The sequence below is a fragment of the Diaporthe citri genome (assembly GCF_014595645.1).
Source record: "Diaporthe citri strain NFHF-8-4 chromosome Unknown scaffold_3, whole genome shotgun sequence".
Lineage (NCBI taxonomy): Eukaryota > Fungi > Ascomycota > Sordariomycetes > Diaporthales > Diaporthaceae > Diaporthe > Diaporthe citri.
The window spans coordinates 3945576-3965588 of NW_025064848.1; the positions used below are offsets into that span (position 1 = coordinate 3945576).

General features: G+C 56.7%; 6 protein-coding genes across 6 annotated transcripts; 2 read left to right on the forward strand and 4 right to left on the reverse strand.

The window, feature by feature from the left end:
• Positions 1-279: 279 nt before the first annotated feature.
• On the reverse strand, positions 280-1650 carry INS49_008667 (uncharacterized protein; the record flags this gene model as incomplete). The annotated part of the gene is made up of 4 exons (XM_043169406.1): positions 280-345; positions 424-887; positions 982-1255; positions 1318-1650. 4 exons carry the CDS (start codon positions 1648-1650, stop codon positions 280-282), a joined length of 1137 nt encoding a protein of 378 aa, XP_043027086.1.
• Positions 1651-3280: 1630 nt separating this feature from the next.
• On the forward strand, positions 3281-3887 carry INS49_008668 (uncharacterized protein; the record flags this gene model as incomplete). The annotated part of the gene is made up of 2 exons (XM_043169407.1): positions 3281-3373; positions 3465-3887. 2 exons carry the CDS (start codon positions 3281-3283, stop codon positions 3885-3887), a joined length of 516 nt encoding a protein of 171 aa, XP_043027087.1.
• Positions 3888-4749: 862 nt separating this feature from the next.
• INS49_008669 (uncharacterized protein) lies at positions 4750-5461 on the reverse strand (the record flags this gene model as incomplete). The annotated part of the gene is made up of 2 exons (XM_043169408.1): positions 4750-5244; positions 5408-5461. 2 exons carry the CDS (start codon positions 5459-5461, stop codon positions 4750-4752), a joined length of 549 nt encoding a protein of 182 aa, XP_043027088.1.
• A 2707-nt stretch (positions 5462-8168) lies between these two features.
• Positions 8169-9470, reverse strand: INS49_008670 (uncharacterized protein; the record flags this gene model as incomplete). Its single annotated transcript, XM_043169409.1, has 3 exons — positions 8169-8796; positions 8868-9168; positions 9269-9470. 3 exons carry the CDS (start codon positions 9468-9470, stop codon positions 8169-8171), a joined length of 1131 nt encoding a protein of 376 aa, XP_043027089.1.
• A 5526-nt stretch (positions 9471-14996) lies between these two features.
• On the reverse strand, positions 14997-16140 carry INS49_008671 (uncharacterized protein; the record flags this gene model as incomplete). Its single annotated transcript, XM_043169410.1, has 3 exons — positions 14997-15391; positions 15571-15998; positions 16109-16140. 3 exons carry the CDS (start codon positions 16138-16140, stop codon positions 14997-14999), a joined length of 855 nt encoding a protein of 284 aa, XP_043027090.1.
• Positions 16141-17253: 1113 nt separating this feature from the next.
• Positions 17254-19732, forward strand: INS49_008672 (uncharacterized protein; the record flags this gene model as incomplete). Its single annotated transcript, XM_043169411.1, has 4 exons — positions 17254-17378; positions 17565-17753; positions 17826-19366; positions 19452-19732. 4 exons carry the CDS (start codon positions 17254-17256, stop codon positions 19730-19732), a joined length of 2136 nt encoding a protein of 711 aa, XP_043027091.1.
• Between the last annotated feature and the right edge of the window lie 281 nt (positions 19733-20013).

Sequence of the window (20013 nt, forward strand, 5' to 3'; positions counted from 1 at the left end):
TGTTACTGCTGCTACAATATTCATTGGCCCCTTTCCGGGAAGACTGTGACTCGCCAAGGAGCCTTGATGCGTCCAACAAGCGCTCTGCAGCAGCAATGAAATACATGATACCTAGTATGTACCTCTGTTTGTTCTGACTATTTGACTTAGACAAAAGGATAATCTTGGGTCTTGCTATCAACCATTCCTTCGCACAGAAACCGCCTGGATTGGGCAGCGCCCTAGCACTACGTAAGTTGCTTAAATGTTACCGCAGTATTCCCTCCTCGAGACGCACCCTCACTTCTTCTCCGGCGGCGGCGCTCCACCAGTTGTGGGCAAGCCCATGAAGATCTTGAAATAGTCCTGCAATCACGGTGTCAGTGATCCTAGATCTGCGACGTGGAGTCAATCTGAAATCATAGGAAAACGGGAGAAACCCACGTATATCATCCACTGGAGGCCAGTCAAGGTTCCGATCATCACAATTCGCATTGGCAGGCCATTCCACAGCCCCCTGAAGCCGATGTCCTTGTATATCCTCGACAAGACCGTTCCGAAGGCCTCGCCAGGCTCGCGGTACGCGTTGAGTTTGGAAACCATTACATCCGCTGGGTGTGAGACGACAGCACAGAGAATACCGGCCAGGTAGCCACCAGTGAAGGAAACACCGGTCTGCGCAGCCTTGCTATAGTCATTCTTGGATCCGGGCAGGCGGGCGTAGATCATTTCAACAATGGTCTCGAATGAGGCAAACTTCATCATCGTGTACGGGATCTGCCGGGCCCAGAGCGGGTAGAGGCCCTTGTACAGTCCACCCCATCCCTCCTTCGCAGTGATCTTGCTGATGCCGTCGAAGGTGCCGGAGTAAGGGGGCGGGATCGTTGCCTGCATGCGGACCTTGACAGCTGTTGTGTGTAAGTCGCGTGTAAATTGTTCCATGTTCGAAGACTCCAAAACGCCACGGACGGGGAATTGTAACAGAAGAGGACGTATACTGACATTCGAACGGGCAGAGTGCTATATCAGCCAGGAACTCCGCAGATGCCGAGGCGGCTAAGTAGAGACTGGTTTTGTACTTGTATGCGTTCTCCGGACCGGCGATTTCCGCGTATGTCTGCTTGAAATACTCATACCAACCATATTTAAAAGCGCCTTGGGCTGAATAGCCGAAAAAGGTCGGAGACCAACCCGTGAAGATCCCGCGGACGCCTTCGGTTCGGTAGATCTTGCCCCAGGCCTGGAAATTTCCTGTATATAGCTTGCTATCGACTTGCTAGTATGCGAGACTGTTAATCACCTGCTACGGATCCACGAAAAGACAAGAATGGTGCTTACGCGACGAGTTTTGACAACGTCAAGAGGAGTGACAGCCGTGTGCGTCAGGCCACAAGCCAGCAAGCCTCCAAAGGTGCATGCGGCGTAGTACTTCCCGGAGTACAGCTCGATCTTGCCCGTCTTGGCCTGGGCGGCAGAGCTGGCCTTGTTGAACTCGGCCGTGGCTTCGGCGCTGAGCTTCTTGGCCTTGTCCTCGATGGTTGAGTAGGCCGAATACAAGTCCATGCGGGCTTGGTATGGAGTTGCCTTGCTACCCCGAGCCTTCAGGCCGTCCTGAGGTTGGCGAGGGAAGGTCTTCTGAAGAGTGTCATAACGAGGATACAGATGAGACATCTTGCTAGGTGAGGTTGAGCCTCATTCCAGACCTGAAGAATTATTAGCCATTCTATTGTTGGACGGAATTTGACAGTCAACAAGCACGATAGAGTGAGAGGAATGAGTATGGAAGCATACGTGCTTGAGTGCAGGACAGAAGCGCCATGTCGGAGTTACCGGGAACCCGGAATTTACATGTTGGTAGCTGAGGGGGACTTACCGCGGAGCACCCAGACGGACACGCGCTCTTCACAGTTTCCCGTGCTTGCACTCAATCCTGGGAGAGATGACCCGAACAGGATTCCGTAAAGAGATGGCTCGAGAAATCCAGCAGATGAAAGCTGCGGAGTGGAGGTTGAGAGGTGGGAGGTGGGAGATTGGGGAAGCTGTGAGAGCCCTGAGAACCATCTGGGCACTTATTAAAGGGCGTGTCCAACCATTGGCCCCAGATATAGCACCGAGCTGTCAGACAAGACACAACCAGCAGGAGCTACCGGTTCTCTGTTCGCTGCCGCACTTGCACGTATCTGTCACAACGGTATCTCCAATGACGTCGGCATGCTCTAACCAACGGCTGCTCTTTCCTCGTCTGCCTGTATTGTCCAGGTGAGCACCTAAAACAAGAAGACGGATATTCGCACCTGTAAAAACGGAGGGTACACCGGTACATCGCCAGCACAAAACCATATGAGATGTCACACACCCAACACTCGCACCTGACAGCCATGCCTAATTTACACGCCTAATTCACATACCAAGTAGGTGTTGGGTGTGTAGGTGTTGATGTAGGTGATTGGATGTGGGCGTGTAAATTAGGCCTGGGTAATGCGCATTGATGGCTACAGCTATGGTGTGAGTTGATTTACCGGTGTACCCATCGTTTTTGCAGGTGCGAATATCCGTCTTCTAAAACAATGAGTATGTGGTCTCTCCCACGTTGAAATGGTGTACTTGTAACGTTCATCAGCCAACCCCACTTTACGCACTCGGTGTATCAAAGGTCGGGTCTTCGCTCCGGTCGAGTATTTGGATAGTAACCTTCCATTCGACTAGCCGAAATTAAGGCAAAAGAAAGGTAGTTCACGTCTTAGTAAAAACATTAGCAGCAATGCAAGCGGAGTTAAACGATTTCACGGTCCGTGATCTGGGCAATCGTTTGCGCCAGGGAGCTGGGCGTGCGTTCTGTAGCATCAAGATGTCTACAGTCATATTATGGTTAGCTTCGAACCGAAGGCGCCCGCGGGATCTTCACGGGTTGGTCTCCGACCTTTTTCGGCTATTCAGCCCAAGGTGCCTTCAAGTATGGTTGCTTTCACCAAAGGTGCATGGAGTCCTGTAGACGCTGGTTCTTGAAACAGAAACCTCGGTGAAGAGGACAATGCTCTGACGAAGTGTCCAAGACGGACCCGCATGTAGCCATTGCACACGGGGGACACGGCCCCACACCCCGCCATTCAGCGGACATCAAGGTGGTGCCAAGGCCGCCCTGCAACTCACAGAAATCTATCTAGCCCACTTCAGAGCTAAGACAACGCCGACTCATCCCATCGCAAACCGAGACACCTGCCTTCCTGTACTGGCCCGCCCCCACGAAACAGCTTATAACCAAACATCTTTTCCCAAACCCACCTCACACAACAAACCAACCATGGCAACAGGCATAATGGCACCTCCTACTACCAACAATACGCAGGCGAACTCAGGCCCGTACGTCTCAAAGTGGGCAAACCGGTACCGCGGAGTAAGTCATGAGAGACGAGGACAGCCCCAGAGATCTCGCCACGACACAAGGACAAGCTGACCATGAACGAAACTCCTCCCCCCTTCAACAGGCCGCAGTAGAAGACCTCCAACCGCCCGCAGCCCTCTCGCTCACGCCCTCGGACCCCATCTCCCTCGCCCTCGAGGCCGCCTTCGAGCGCGACTACACGCACCTGACGATCGTGGACGGCCAGACCCGCAGCCTGCTGGGCTACGTGTCGATCCCGAACCTGCAGGCGCAGCTGGACGGCGGCAGGGTGGCCGCGGAGGACCCCATCAGCGCCGCCATGACGCGGTTCCAGCGCCGGGGCAGGAAGTACAGCGTCATCACGATGGACACCCCCCTCGAGGAGCTCGAGGCCTTCTTCGAGGGCGCGCAGACCGAGGGCCAGAAGCAGGAGTTCGCCGTCATCACCGACGACAACAGGCGGTTCGTCCTGGGCGTCGCCACCAGGGGCGACCTCGAGGAGTTCGTCAAGAGGAGGCCGGCGTAGGCCGCCTGCGTCCTCCCGCTGGGGCGAGCGCCGTCGACCGGGCCGGAACGCGACGATGGACAGGATACGGATGATGCAGCATAGACCGGAACTGGCAGGGTTTGAGTGGGCGGGTGTTCGCCTAGGCCATGCATGTGACAGAATGACAGAGCAAAAGGAAAGAGGCGCAAAAGAAAGGATACCCTAATAGAACTGAGAGAAGGTCGAGTCTCAAAATCAACGGGGCGAATGCATATTCATCTAGGGCGTTCGTGGCATGGGTATCTTTTCTTAGAATCGGGCTATTCACAAACGGCGTCCCTTCAACAGGAACAGGAACTGGAAATGGGGCTGGGGCAGAGGCAGGATGCACGAGTGCTACCTCGGTAGATTACCAATTCCACCGGTCAATCCATCCCATCGTCACCTTTTTGTGTGAGGGAGATAGAGAGTGTGTGTGATGTCAGGATTGGCAGCGAGAGCTGACAGGTGCGCACGTTGATGTTTCCGAGACAAACGGGGACTCGCTGCCAATTGCTGTTCTGGCGGTGCCTTGCCTGACCAGCTCATGACGTGAAATGTTTCAGAGACCGAATGAGTCTACGCGTCGGCCATGAATGGGAGGCTGTAGCCCAGTATGTTGAATCACGGTCCGTCTACTACATGGCTAGCACCCGAATCAAGAACGAGAGTGGTAAGAATTCCGTTAATAGGACTCAAGAACGTATACGCCCGCCCTCAACCAACAATTCAGAAACCCAACGTCCATCTCTCAGTCAGTAGCAACAGGACAAGCCCAGCACCGTCAATCTTCGCGACCCCGAAGTCTAGCCCAAGGAGATGTCCACCCGTGTACTCTAGCTGCACCGTCCCGGCTCACCACCTAAGGCTCCTCGGAGTAAAAGTCATAGACGAGCCTCATCTCGACCCTCTCATCCCCCTTGGCGACAACAATGTTGCGCGCATACCTCCTCTCGCCGTTGACCTCCTGGAACCCCCAGACCTGGGTGGCCGTCCAGCCGCGGTCGAGGCTCTCGACGTAGCCCACGACGAACTCGGTCTGCGCCTGCTCCCACCCCTTCTTGAGGTACTCGTCGGTGATCTCGTCCTTGGAGGCGACCCAGCCGGTCCGGCCCTTGACGTTGCCGAAGAGCCAGTCGCTGTGCTCGCGGAAGGTGTTGTCGAAGGTGCGGTTCTCGGTGGTGCCCTTGACGCCGCCCGTCGCCGTCTGCTGGATGTCCACGTGCGTCAGCCCGGCCTCGTCGACGTACTCCTTGACGTGCAGCGTCACCGACGCCAGGCCGACGGCCTTGCGCGTCAGCCAGCCCACGCCCTGCAGCGCCAGGGCTGGGTCGGCCGAGTCGGAGAGGGTCTTGTTCTGGTGGGCTGGGTTAGCTTCTGGCTTGGTGGATCTGAAGGGGTGGCTATGAGGTGAGAAGCAGGCCGGAGGTGGTAGGTAAATGAGGCTTTGGTTAAAGGCTGGCTTGTGACATGAAACCCTGGTCCATATCGATGTATGCCCCACGACAAATAGTACCTACCATGACCCAGGTGCCGTTTAGGTCCCGAAGTGTCTTCTTTGCTGGGGCAGCCATTATGGTTGGTCTGATCTTGGTCTGTTTTCTAAGATATCTGGCAGGAGATAATGCTGACGAGTTTCTATGATGGTGGTGAGTTGTTGACGGAAGATGTTGTCTTGTATCTAACAAAGACGTTTATACCCTGAACGAGGCAGTGTTTCAGTGTTGGGACGGACGAGAGACGGCCGATGCGTGCAACAAAGAGACAAGCAAGTGTGATCGAGTGAATTGCAGGTGGAATATTCCAAGGCGAAGAAGAGTGAGTGAGTGAGTGGCCTTTCCAGTAATAAAGTTATTCAAACAGGATCCGGGAGGGTGCAAGGGTTCACTGGGGGAGGTCTGTCACAAGAAGGCAAAAGGGCACCTGCATGACAAGCGGCCGAGGCTTCTGGGGTAGGATGGTCGAGGTATCGCGCCTCATACTGACGGTTCGCTCGCGGATGGAACCTTGCTCGGGACAGTGACGAGTTACCGTAGTAGGCGTGGCTGCCCAGCTTCCCACACTGAGCGAGCACCTCATATGTCACTCGTAACCCGTCGACCGCCCTCCCCGCCCAGGAATTGGCCCCGGGAGCTCTCCAAAAGGGGCAAGAAGCTCCCTCCAGAGGGGTTGTCAGCCAGCAGTTTGGGCAAACCCAAGACCGCCGATCTGGGAGTGTAACCACTACTTGGGTTAGGTCGCCTGTGGTCTAAGTCGCCCCCCAAATAAGCCATTGTCTACAGTTACGAACCGACCCGACAACGAGACTTGTGTCCTGACATAAATTGCTGGGTCCAACCTTGGAGCAAGTTCAACGGTTCTGAGGTTCTCTTTTCCTCCTTTCCCGTTGTTCGCTTTCGTGATTACACTTAGCTATGGACGCCTTCGAGGGTCCACCTAAAGGGAAAAAAGGACCCCGTTTAAGCACTCGACAGTCGACTGCTCATGTCATCGTAGATGTGATTGATGTACATGACGTACCTGTGTACCTATCTTGAATACATCGATCGTCCCAGAAGGTCTCACTCCCCCCACCCCCAGAAGCACGGTACCAAATTCAGCTCCTCAGCAGAAGGCATGCAATCTGGGGGATCTTTTAAATATTCCTCTCTGAACACACACATGTCCGTCAGAGGCAATGGCGCCGCCTTCCCTGCAGGGATACTTAGTAGGAGTCGAGGTGGCTCACCTTGAAATCCGCCCCCACCAATCCCGCCCGTCTCTCTCCGGCCCTGCAGGCTGAGCAGCCTACTGCTGCATGGTTCCTAAATTCTTTCCCACGGACGGTGGGATCCTCCCGTGCCCGTCCCAACCTCTAGTGTAGATAAGTTCCAAGACAACCCCCGTCCAGCGGACAACCGACATGATGGTCTGTCCCCGATGGTCCGGTCCCGACAGCTTTTCTTGGGCCCATCTTGGCGTCATACGACCGGGCATCCTTCACGCATAAATGTACTCGATATCTGCTGCCCCAAGGTCTGTGGTAGCCCCCCCGGGCACCCGCCCAGCAATCTGCCACATTCTGTTATCACCGCCGTGGCGGTGCCGGGCCAAGGAACTGTCTCGGAGGGTCGCATGCGACGGGAGCAGTATGGGCAGGATCTGAACTACTGTGTAGATGTTCCCAGAAGGAGCCGCCCTACAGTAGTAGTGCATATATGCCCGTCTCAGAGCTCGGGGGCGGCAGGCCGGGCGGGGAGGAAGACAGACGGCGAGACAGACATGTACGTACACACGAGGCAGGTCTAGTGTTGCCGTCTTTGCCCGACAACAACTCATTGCCCGGAAACATACTACCGGCCCTGTGCCATATACCAGCCTCGCCTACGCGCCGTGACCCCCCGTACAGGAATGACCACTGTGATTACACCAGAGCGCACGCAGTAGCATCGCATGCCGGCACGGCCAATCGGAAAATTTAAGCCGCCCAGTTCAGAGATCATCCAAGACATGAGGAAACGTGACAGGAGACCGCGCGGCACCTCCTGCAGACCGTTGACCAGATTCGTTGTAGAAATTGTGTGCGTGGTAGTGTGTGTGTGTGTGCGTGTGTGAAAAGTGTTTGTGTGCGCGCATGTCTGTATATATTGGCCTGTATTACCCCCTCGACTTCGAACCGCGGACGCTTACTCACCCGCCTGCTCTTTTTTCTCTTCTCTCTCTCTTTTTACTTCGTCCCTCCTTCCTCTCCTGACATGGCTGTAAAAATCCTCCCGCGCCGCGAGTCCGAGCCCGAGACCACCGTCATTGTGGTGTGCCATCCCCCCCCCCACGCCCTTCGCTTCTGTATGAATCTTTTGGTGTGATCGAGCACATGCATGAGATGGCCCAAGTGAGCAGCAGACCAGGAGACCACAAAGGAAACCAGATGTCCTAATGTTACATATATATGCTAGGAAAAGAAGATGGACCGTGGCGTTTGAGACAGGACGGGCCGACTCAAGCAAGCCGATGATGCCAGCGGTTGGTAAGATGAGATATCCAAATTTCGAGGTTTTCGGCCGCGGGTACTGCTGGTCGATTTCCCTATGCGCGGCGTCGTGTCCAGGAAAAGACGACTTTGGCTGTCTGTTGGCATTTTCTCCTCCCTTACTGTCGGCCTCGTTCCCGCCGCCGAGATGGGTTTGTTGGTACGTCATCTCATATCCTGAGGCATCACCCTCGACCGCACGAGTCCTACGTCGATTTTCCTTGTTCAAGCTGTTGCTTTATTCCCTAGGGTGTCTTTTTGATGGTTTCTCGCTACGGCCACCACTTCATCTTCTTATAACTCTCAATAACTTCCTCCAGGAGTTCCTTGTCGACCTTGGGTTTTTGGTACTCGAAGCCCAGCACTTTTTCCAGCCTGCTACCGTCCATGCTCAGGTCCGTGTCCTTGAGCAGCTCCTTCTCCATGTATGGCGTCAGCGGCCCTGGCCTCGTGATGCCGGCAGCTTCAAGGAGGTCCGCCCAGGGGCCGAGCAGCTCGTCGTTCACGTCCTCGACCACGGAATCCATGTTGAGCTTGGCGAAGCTGCTGATCAGAGTCCCCTGGAAGCCCGTCTTGATGCCGAAGATCACGCCGATCAGCTCGGCCATCTTTCCCTGCGTGGTGGCGCCCTTGTCCACGACGTTGAAAACCGGTACCGGCCCGCCCATGGTCTTCTCGTCCCAGTTGCTCTTGCCGGCCGCGTACCACTCTGCCACGGCCCAGAGCGCGCGCACGACGTCGTCGATGTGTACTGTGTTTGTCCGGAGGTCTTTCGTCCAGAGGAACTTCATCTCCTCGTTCTGCGCTTTATAGACACGCGCCATACAAAGCGCTGTCGCGACCCACTGGGAGGCGTAGGGTCCATAGACGTGGGCGAGACGGATAATGGCGAGGTTGAGACTGGAAAAGGGCGCGCGTAATTAGCTGGATGTCCCGCTGCCCGCTGGGAGGGGACCTGTGCTTTTGCTCACCCTGGTATCTTTGCTAACTGCTCCTCAGCCTGCAGCTTAAACGTGGCGATCTTGCTCCAAGGTTTTGTCTTGTCGGTTTCTTTGCTCAGCGCAGAATCTGACTTGTATACCATGCCCGTGCTCAGTTCGATGAAGGCCTTCACTCCTCGCTTGGCCGCCTCCTTGCCGACGGCCAGCGACAGCCCTAGCGAGCGCAGCTTGTACACCTCATCCTCTTGTGAATACCTGGTCTCGCCGCCGCAGTTGAATACGTAGTCGAATTGCTTGCCGTCTTTTCGGTCGAATATCCGGGCTAGTGCTTCTGTGTAGAGGGAGTCGATCCTGTCAGACACGTTGCCATTCGGGACGACGCAAGGGAAAGGGTTGAAGGGGTCCTTGGGTTAGCAGGGACGGTGACTTACGTTCTCTGCTGGCGTCGGCCTGCAAAAACTTGTCGCCAGCGCAGGCCTCATCAAACTCGGGAGCCAGCCAAGCCAGCTGCGGCAGGACCTTGTCGACGACGCGGACCTCGGAGGCCAGGTCGTTCTTGTGGATGTAGAGGGCCAGGAAGCGTCCGATATATCCCAGCCCTCCAATGATCAACACCGAGGGCTTCTCCGCCATCATGGACCGATGCGTAGGAAAAGGGGGCACAGAAGGGGGCGGCGGCGCAAGGACTCTCGCTACGAGTCACACCCAGCAAGCAGTGACGCTCGGTTCAGGTGTTTTGTTGCAGAACGTAAGGGATGCTGTAGGTTGATTGAGGGAGGGGTGGCTCAAATTCCGTATGCCTGTGCCCTGGGCGGGGCTCTTCGTCCCAATCGATGTAACTTTTGGAAGGGGGGCTTCAGTGAACGGTTGGCCCAGGACGACTTGGACGGAGACTGGGACGGGCTTGCTGTCTCTTGTTGATTCGCGAGGGCGCAGTCCAAAGCCGGGACACGAGGTATATAGCTGATGGGAGTTTCCCCCTAGAGTGATGCTCGGTGTGCAGGTGAGGATACTGGATTTGGGGTTTCCTCTGAAGGGGAGGAGGGGGGGGAGGAACAAGTCGACTCAAGAGGAGGGAGCCGTGGGAAAATTGGTTGGTCGTCAGCAGCCGAGCAGCTGCAAAATACGCGAGATTAAAGCTATCATGGGAGCAGCGAAAACACGGTCGTTGCGGTCCAGGTCGAGCTGGGGGGGGTTTGTTCTGTCAGGTCCTGCTGGGGTGGAAGAGTGGATGGGTGGGTTTTGGGGGCAGGCAATCTCGAGGTTCCAATGGACGGGTGGGTGGACGGGTGGACGGGGACGGGGTTGCCAGGATGGAAGGGCAGCTTTTGGATGGACGATCGCTCGCTTCGTCAAGAAACTTGAGCCGACTGCAGAAGCCAAAGCCAGCCCGACTTCGGAAAGACGCCGGCTGCTCGATGCTGCGTCGAGCGAGCCTAGCAAACGCAGACGCAAACGAGGAAGGGGGGTGAGGTAATAGCCTAGTCTGATCTGGAGAGAGAGAGAGGCAGACGAACGGTCAGGACGAACGGGGCGTGCAAGATGTCGTCTGATCAATGCTACCCTCTTCAATCGACGGACGGGCAGGCCAACTGGGATGGACGATGTCCACAAGATGAGAGACAGCGGGCGGGTGTAAGTGGATCGGACCGGACCATCCACTTCTGAGTCGGTCGGGAAGGGAAGACTGGCCTTCTTCAACCTCTGTTGCCTGTCGGCCTGGAACCCCTACTTTTGACGTTGGCGCTCGCGCCGGGAACTGTCAATAGTCTAATAAGCAGGCAAGCACCACCCTCTCGGTCTCAGGCAGGGCAGGGTCCTTGTATGTATCATGTATCATCAGATATGTATCAGCAGAGGCCAGGTGGGCGAGTGACGTGGTGCAGACTGTGGCAACTAAGTACTGCGCAGACAACCACTATGTATGCAAGTCGTAGTAGTTTGGTAGTCTAACATGTCAGTTGAGCATGATTCCGGCCGACCAAGACCCGGGGATTTTACCAGACGGTGCCTGGTGTGCCGTGTACTGCTACCACCTTGTTAGACTGTCTCGAGACTGTCTAGACCGTGGATGTGTACAGACGTGTGCAGATGTACCTGCACCACGCAGTTCCTTGGCAACTCTCTGTCTGTCTCTCTCCCTCCCCTTTCATCCCACCTCGCTCATATCTCAAGTCTCACATCACCACCAATTTGAATCGCAGGGCACCGCAGGCGCAGGGCATAGTTACACGCCCGACCGCATGCGGATGGATGGACAGACAGACGGACATGTCAGGCCTCCCGGTTCCCGGTTCCCGGTTCCTGGTTCCTGTTCCTGTTGCTGTTCCTGTTGCTGTTCCTGATGCATGAGCCGGGGCTCGCTGGCTGGCCCTCCGGCTCAGGAACGAGGCAGATCTATTCAGGATCCCTCGTCTACGACGCCACCAAAATCTCCTTGTCCCAGTCACAAGAGCCGAATCTGAATGTTTCTCGGCTGCAATGGTATCTGTGACACAATGGGGTTCTGTGAGCTCTCCTGTCCCCGGGCACTGCTCCCCGTCGAGGCCCTCGTCGCATGTGAGATGTGACAGGAACGACCGCCTGGGAGATGACATGCACGTCGTTGAAAGTGCAGTGCTGTATGACAAATTACCTGGCGCATGCCGTCTGTACCACCGCAGCTCAGGCGAGGAGGGCCATCGCACGCTGGAGTAGGAGTTGATGCTGGAGCTGGAGCTGGAGCTGGAGCTGGAGCTGGAGCTGGAGCTAGATTGAGCTGGAACTGGAGCTGGGACTTGGAAACCTGGGGGTGCAGCCACTGACCTTTTGGGCACGCAGTCCGGAGAGATGATCGATCTGGCACAACCGCAGGCAAACCCCTTACATGAGGATGTCCGCCTGTGGCACGAAGCACTCGGGGTTCCAGTGCAGGACAGACTTGAGACAACCATGCCGATGCACCACCGTAACAGGGAGCCGCACACAGAGATCCCTTACTCTGCACCGTCCAGTACAGCATTCGGCATGCTTATAATATCTCTGCCTCACACACACTGCTACCATCTCACGCAAACAGAACACACAGACACACACTCGCACACACACATGCTTTCACTAGGCGACGCGAGACGGAATAACAACAACAACAACAACAACAACAACAACCACCTGGGCGGATGCGCCTGTCTCACGCGCAGAAAATCGCACACCATCCCGTTTCTCATAATTTCCACGCGCAGTTGTGTCATCACTGAGGGCGCACTGTCATGTCGCGACTGTTGGCCCGCGGCGTTCCCGTCCAAGATTTCCTCCAGTTTCAGGCCTGCATAGGAGCATGCGTTAGTGAGGGGAGATTTTGGGGCCCTCGGGAACAAACACAACTTGAGTGTGCCTCCGTCGAAGGGCGGGAGAATGCGGCAGAACGATGCCCAGGTGTGTGGGGCCCAGGGGGCCAAGCTTCGGCCTCCTCCGCCGTGATTCTTTGCCTGTTACAGAGTTTGGTGCCGCCCAGTGCACCCCAGTCCTTCTTTCGACAGGTCGGACTTCTAGAAACCTTCGACCAGATTTCCCGAAGCGGAAAGCCCGATGTCAAAGAATCCCTCTGCACAGTCTGCAGACATTTCAGTTTTGCCAACGTCACTTCGCCCCGTCCGTCAAGATTCGCGAGACTGCAGGATGTCGGTGACAAGGGGAGACGCCGTCGACGAGACCGACGTCACCCCCGATCTAATGGAGCAGGTGACTGTTGAATGCCTCGCAAATCCCGTACCACCACGGCCACGACCACGAGACATGGTGAGATTCCGTCGCGAAAGCGCTCCGGTCCTCAGCGCCCCCTTTCTCATCTTGTAACGGAACACGATCGCCTGCTGATCCAGCGTCACCGAAACTCTGGACTCTGAAGCCTAGCATAGCCACACGCGAGTGAGTGACCCCGGATGGGGTCATCAGACACTTGTGCAAATTTCTCGCTGCAGGAGCTGTCAGTCGTCCAATTTCCCCTGCAGAAACTCTGCAGTAGAAGCCTCCATCGAACTCCAGAAATGGGGGCCCCGGATCCGACTAGTCTCGACGACACCCTTCCTGGCCCTCCCACCACGGACGGCAATCCAAGACCTCTCAGCTCTGGGGAGAACCATCAAATTCCCTGTCTCGCTCCCATCCTCCTTCCTGTCTTGTCAAACGCAGTGCCCCGGCTGAAATCTTTGCAGCCCCTCAATCCCTTTCCTCCCCACCACAAGGCTGGCACACGAGGTGAGGTAGCGACGACGTGTACAGGCTCGATTGGGTTCAAATTTCCCCTGGTCATAGGGCTCCCCGAACACTCAAGCTACCGCGCCAGTAATATTCGGACAATTACGGCGGTCCAGGCTGATGGCCGCATCGCAGGCCACCTGACCACCCGCCGCGGACCATGCTGAGAAGCCAGGTCGGAGCAGCGGCCACAGAAAGCCAGGTGTTCGTTAGGACGGGCTCACCGAGAGAGGAGCATTGAATGCTTGAAAGTTTGCGTGCCGCGAGACGGGGACCCGTCTCGTCCCTCGGCCTTCCCACCGCACCGGGAACCCCAATTAGCCTTTTGGCCGTCGTCATCCTCACACGACACTGGCTGTTAGCGACGAAAAGGGAGAGGAGAGAGGCTTGTGAATCAGAGACACAGCCCTGCGCGGCTTGGTGCAGGTCATAATTGCGCCTGCCGCATCTGATGGGCGGGCGCAAAAGGGGTCCCGCCCACCGCCAGGAACCAAAGTGTTGGGATGAGCCTGTCTCAGTAGATCGTTCATCGTGCAGAAGCGCAAAGTCTGTTTTTCCCACGCCGAGCCTCTCAGGGGCCCCTGCTGGCATCTCCCCGAGTGGGGATGACACACACGTACACACACACAGGCGCGCTCGCATGCACACAGACATACACACAGCGCAGGACTTATCAGACTCCTTTGAAGGGTTCGAACACAATGCGCGTGTGTGGAACTATCTACAGGAGGGTGGTCTCATCGCCGGCCTTCAGAGACGTGACGGGAGTTTGACCCCTTGGCTAAGTATGGACTTTCTGCTCACGCATGGTCTGGTCCTCGCTTTTGGAAATTGTCGCCTTTCCTTGCCTATACCGACACGACGTTCCGAAACAAGTGTTTCCCGTCGAGCCCTACCAGGTCTCGACGTAGACATCGCCCGGCTATCCGTGGACATGTAGCCGAATGGTTGAGAGACATGTCGCCGGCTACAGGGACCCAGAGACTCGGTCGGTCAATCCTCGCCGCAGTCCCAAAATTGCAGGGACCGACAAGCGACAATTATCGCGACGTAGAAGGACGACGCGCAACGTAGCAGGGCAACCCCCACCGTAGATGGTGACGATGTTGTTCGCCAGGAACCCTTCCCCTTCCCATCATGGAGGCGCGAAGCAAGCCCGGCTCCTCGGGAGGACGAGCCGGTGAACGCAATGCTTGGGGTGAAGGGGGAGGGGTGGCCCAGAGATGGCGCGTGCAGTGTCACAGCGGCCGGAGCCGAGCCTAGATCTACGTGCGGACATCAGGATCCTTTGCGCCTTGCCCGCCAAGCTCGGCCGATGCGCATTTGCATGCAGAGGACAGAAAAAGTCTAAAAGGATTGCATCTGACAGCAGGGGTGCCGTGTTGGGCTTTCCTAATGGGGCATATCCGCACGCCCGTCGGGCGTCGTGAGTGACCGGCTGTACGTATGTGTAATATATGTATGAGCGTGTGTGAGAGAGCATGCGTTATGTATGCAAGTCATTCCGCCTTCGGCGATCCTACAGAGCCAAACAATCAAGTCCCTTTCCCCCTTCCATGTCACCCTGCCTTACTTCATTGCCGAGGTCCGTCGCTCGCAGATCGGCTTTCGGACACGAAGCCGCGAGGGACATGACCCTGTTACCTCGACGTAGGGCGTATGAGAGCGCGAGGGTGGGAAGGGGGGAGATTATACTTCTCCAAACAACACGTTGCACGAAAACGCCCGTCTGATGGTCTATCGTTCATCTCCGTGTAATGAGAGCATGACGCGTGTGTCGTATCCTCCATGCCTGGCAGGGATAGGCGCCAACTCCTGCAATCAAGGGATCCGCGTGTGTCATGAGCCTGCCTTTTCCCCCACCGTCTCGTCACGTCGCGCAGCTCGCCTTCAGAAATTACGGGATATGGGACATCGGTCGCCTCACCGGCGCATGCTGCCAATGATCTCCCTCTGCGCGTCCCTGTCCTTCTGGCCTTCGCTTAGGCTGCCCGCCGACCTCAGGTCGCCCACCACGTCCTTTGCCTTGCCGAAGTACACCTCCTGTAGCAGGTTTCGCATCTTGAGCTCCATGTCCTCGACCAGGCGGCCGACGTTGGCGATGTGGCTCTCGTCTGTTTCCACGGGCAGCTCCTGCTCGATCTGCCGCGTCATGTTGCCACTTAGGTCCATCTCGCCCAGGGTGACGTTGGAGTTGGCAGCCAGGCTGAGCATCACCGTCGAGGTCATCCGATAGTTTGTTGTGCGGCCTCGCTCGGAGGCCTCGAAGACATGGATCGAATCCCAGACACCGCTGCTGCTACCGCCGGACGGGGAGGCTGGGGGTGGTGAGACATGTTAGTTCAGCTTCTGGGGGCCGTCATATATGCAGGGAGAGACACGGGATCTCGGGGAGAAAGGGCGTTGATGAGCGAGAGACGCCCTCGCTTATAGCCGATTCCTCCTCGCTCCATCAGGCCAGCCCACCCCCTCGAAGGCACGTAGGGTCGAGACTTACACTTCTTCAACAGTACCACGCCAGCGAAGCCGTCGTCGAGATTCCACAGATAGACACTAGAGACGCCCCCCTCGTAGTACAGCTCGCGGTAGATGTCAAAGGCCTCGTTCGCCTTGACCTCCATCTTCCTCACACGCTCGCCCGGGACAGCCCCCTCGCCGGCGCCGTCGTTACCACCGGCGCCGACGCCGCCGGGCCCGGCCTCGTCCAGCGGCGGGTCGAATTGGTTGGACCAGGGCGAGCGGTACGAGTCGCCATCGCGGTTGTAGTCGCAGAGTAGGTAGTCGCGGCCGGACTGCTTGCAGCGCTTGACGACGAGGGGCTGGTCGACGGACGACAGCAGGTCCTCTGTCAGGTCTGGGGCGAGGCGGATGATGTAGTCGAGGTTGCGCTGGGTGTACTTTGGGTTGAGGCGGCGGAGAAGGTCGCTGGAGGGTGGCATCCGGGGGTTAGCCTTTGGCAGTCAGGGACACAGGCACAGGCATAGCAACTGGCAGCTGGCTGTTGGCCTCTCAGGGGGTGGTGGGTTTGGACTTACAGGGCCGAGTCGAATGGATCTGCCGAGGACATGCTGGGCTGGGGCTGGGCTTCACAACAGAGTTGCCGGAAGCCGATTTGGGGGCGGAGGGAATTGATGTGCAAGTGATCCTAGACAAGGTCGATAGGTCGATAGGTGGCAGGTGGGATGTGCAAAGGAGGGCGGGCTGTTGAGGTGGATGTTGGTATTGCTTGCGTGGTTCAGGTTGTTAGCTACACCGACGTTAAGGGTGCCCCTCAAGCTGCCCCTCCAATCCCTGGGGCTCTTCGACCCCCCTGTCGTTGCTTGCGGCTGCCAATCTTGAGCCGCTTCCCCAGGTTCTGTTAGACCGATACCTCGCATCTTGCCACAGCAGATCTCGTCCGTGTGAAACGCTGCGGCCGTGCAGCCATTGATGCTGCTTCTGCTTCTGGGCAAGGTGCAAAGAATAGATTTTGTCTCTTCTGGATGTTAGTAGCCTGCTTGTCTACCGTTTATGCTCCTCATATGAGGCCACGTACAGATAGTCGAGTAACACAAAGGCAAGACAATTCCGACGGACTGTCTCCTCTCATGCTGTGCCCACCCTTGGCAGCCATACCACTTGAAGACAAATGTTGAGCCCCAATCCTTGATTAGCCCAAGGCGGATTACTATAGACTGCTACATATTGCTATGATTTAAGAACTAAGAAGAATATGAGCATGCCCAGTATCCTTCGATTGTCTGGCCTCGATGTGACCGCACCTAGACGGCTGTGGTACAGTTCCGTCGGTGGCTGGACCATGTCAGGCCGGCCAGCTGCGGGTGTGTAACACCCTAACAAGCGGACCTTTGGACGGTTGGTTCCTGAGACGAGGGGACCTGCCCGTCTGAGGCACTCCTGCGAGGTATGCTATAGCACCAACCCGCAAGCTAAAACAAACAAAGGCTTCGGGCAGGCACGTGTGGGAACGTTGGATTGCATTATAGACTACGGCACCTGTGGTGAAGGCCGGGAGACGAGATAATAAATGCATCGTCTTCCCCTCTCCTCAGCAAAGACAGCAGCTCGCAGAGTCGTCGCATCGAGCCCCATTGCTCCCAAAACACCTGCACTTGCTGTCCCCAGAGCCTCACGTGTCTCCTCATTCGCCCTCATCCAACCAGCCCGACGGCACCTCACCATGGACGCCAAGGAACTCTCTAGCTACCTGGCCGACTCGCCTCCAACCGTCGTGCGCCTGGAGATCGCCAAGCACTTCGAGGCCCTGACCGACAGGCAGAAGAGATATGCCCACTACATCAGCAAGTGAGTTTTATCAACACTCGCTTTCGCCCATTGACGCCCTGCCCTCGGGATACCTCCCTCTGGGATAAACCTGCTCTGGCATAACCTCACAGGATGACCTCCTCTGGCATGCGTGTTCACACCGGCTCCTCATCAACCGCTGTTCTATTCTGGGCATTATTCTCACATCACTGACACTGGGACCAGAGCTTCGTTTGCCGGCCAGCGCATCACTCTGCGACAGGTGTCCCCGGAGTCTGAGCCCATCTTTGACTTCATCATCTCCCTGCACAAGAGCTGCAATGGTGACTGGAAGGCTCTCGGCCAGAAGGCCGGCGTCACCGAGGAGGACTTGACCTACTTCCTGCATTGGGCCGCTCAGTTCCTTGGGAACAGGTAAGCGAAAGCGACATTGTGTCGCAAGCCTTGGGGACCTTGCTTTCGGCCGTACTGACAGGTGAATTTCAGCGGTAATTACAAGTCATTCGGTGACAAAAAGTTCATTCCGAGATGCAAGGAGAGCGATGTCGACAAGCTGGCTGCCACGTCGCCCGAGGCTGAGAAGTTCTACAAGGCAACCAAGGGTGGCATTTTCTCAGCCAGCAGCCCGGGTTTGATGCACTTGGGCTACCCGGATGATGGTCATCTGACTACCTACTACCCCGACTCTCCAGATGTCACCAAGGCTGAAGTCGGGGCCGTTGCCGACTTCATGGAGAAGAAGGGCCTTTTGCCTGAGAACACCAGGCTCAGGAAGACCAAGGACGGAGTCTTCGAGATTCTCATCGCATCCGCTCAAACCAGCATACCTGGCGAGGGAGGTGACATCGGAAAGGAAATCGAATTCAAAGTGGACGACGGCGCATTGGCTGGAAAGACCATCAAGCTCGTTTACGGAGATCATGCCAACGAGATGTCCATCATCGCCAAGAACATCACCAAGGCTGCCGAGAATTCAGACAACGATACCCAGAAGAAGATGCATCTCGAATACGCGAAGTCCTTTGACTCCGGCTCCCTGCTGGCTTTCAAGGATAGCCAGCGGTACTGGATCAGGGACAAGGGCCCTGACGTGGAGACCAACATTGGTTTCATCGAGACATACCGCGACCCCGCGGGCGTGCGAGGCGAGTGGGAGGGCTTCGCCGCTGTGGTTAACAAGGAGCGGACCCGGGCCTTTGGTGAGCTTGTCAGCTCCGCACCCAAGCTGATTCCCCTCCTGCCTTGGAGCGCCGATTTCGAGAAGGACAAGTTCCTTGCCCCCGACTTCACGTCCTTGGAGGTTCTGTCTTTCGCAGGATCAGGAATACCAGCTGGAATCAACATCCCGAACTACGACGATATCAGGCAGTCGGAGGGATTCAAGAACGTCTCTCTCGGCAATGTACTCGGCGCCAAAGCTCCCAACGAAAAGATACCGTTCATCCGAGCTGAGGACCTCGAGCTGTACCAGAAGTACCGTGACGCTGCCTTTGAGGTCCAGGTTGGTCTGCACGAGCTGACGGGTCACGGATGCGGCAAGCTACTCCAAGAGACTTCACCCGGGGTCTTCAACTTCGACAAGGAAAACCCTCCAACCAGTCCCCTCACCAACAAGCCCGTCACATCCTGGTACAAGCCCGGACAGACCTGGGGATCCGTCTTCGGCGGCCTGGCCGGAGCCTACGAGGAGTGCCGAGCTGAGCTGGTGGCCATGTACCTGAGCTGCGAATTCCCCGTGCTCAAGATCTTTGGTTTCGGCGATGGCACTGAGAAGATGGACAGCGAGGCAGGCGACCTGCTGTACGCCTCATACCTGTCTATGGCGCGAGCCGGTCTGGCCTCGGTTGAGTTCTGGGATCCCAAGAGCCAGAAGTGGGGACAGCCTCACTGCCAGGCACGATTTGCTATCCTGAAGAGCTTCCTGCAGGCAGGCGAAGACTTCTGCAAGCTGGAGTCCTCGGCCGACGACCTATCGGACTTGAAGATCAACCTCAACCGAGACTTGATCCTCACCAAGGGTCGCAAAGGTGAGTACAACCCAGCATTTCTAATGCCAACCCCCTTTCCTGGACTTGTGTCGATACTTCAGGTGCTAACAATTTCATCTTTTAGCTGTGGGAGACATGTTGCAGAAGATACACATTTACAAGTCCACCGCCGACGTCGAACACGGCGCCAAGTACTTCGCCGACGAAATGTCCGCTGTCGGCCTCGACTACTGGGGCACCAAGGTCCGTCAGGTCGTCGTGGCCAACGCGCAGCCCCGCAAGGTCTTTGTCCAGGCCAACACGCACGTCGACGAAGCGACGGGCAAGGTGACATGCAAGCAGTACGAGCCCACGCTGGAGGGCATGATCCAGAGCTGGGTCGAGCGCGAGCAGCAACAGCAATAGGGGCGGCGGACGACGGGCTCGGCCCTGGGAAGCGGAACTCGCTCCTTGCTGTGACGTGAGGGCTGGGCTTGGGATAGCTGGTCTATGTCTACATGACAGCCGCCGTAGATGCTGTAAATGAAACAAAGTAGCCGAGCCCACTTATATGTATACTGATCACATGTCGAGCCTGCAATGCGTGACGTGCGGCGAACACCCCACGCAGCAGCAAGGGCAGCAATCCGGCGCTGAGTCGCCAGTCTGAGGAGCTTTCGCCGTGCACACATCTTGGATTGGGGATA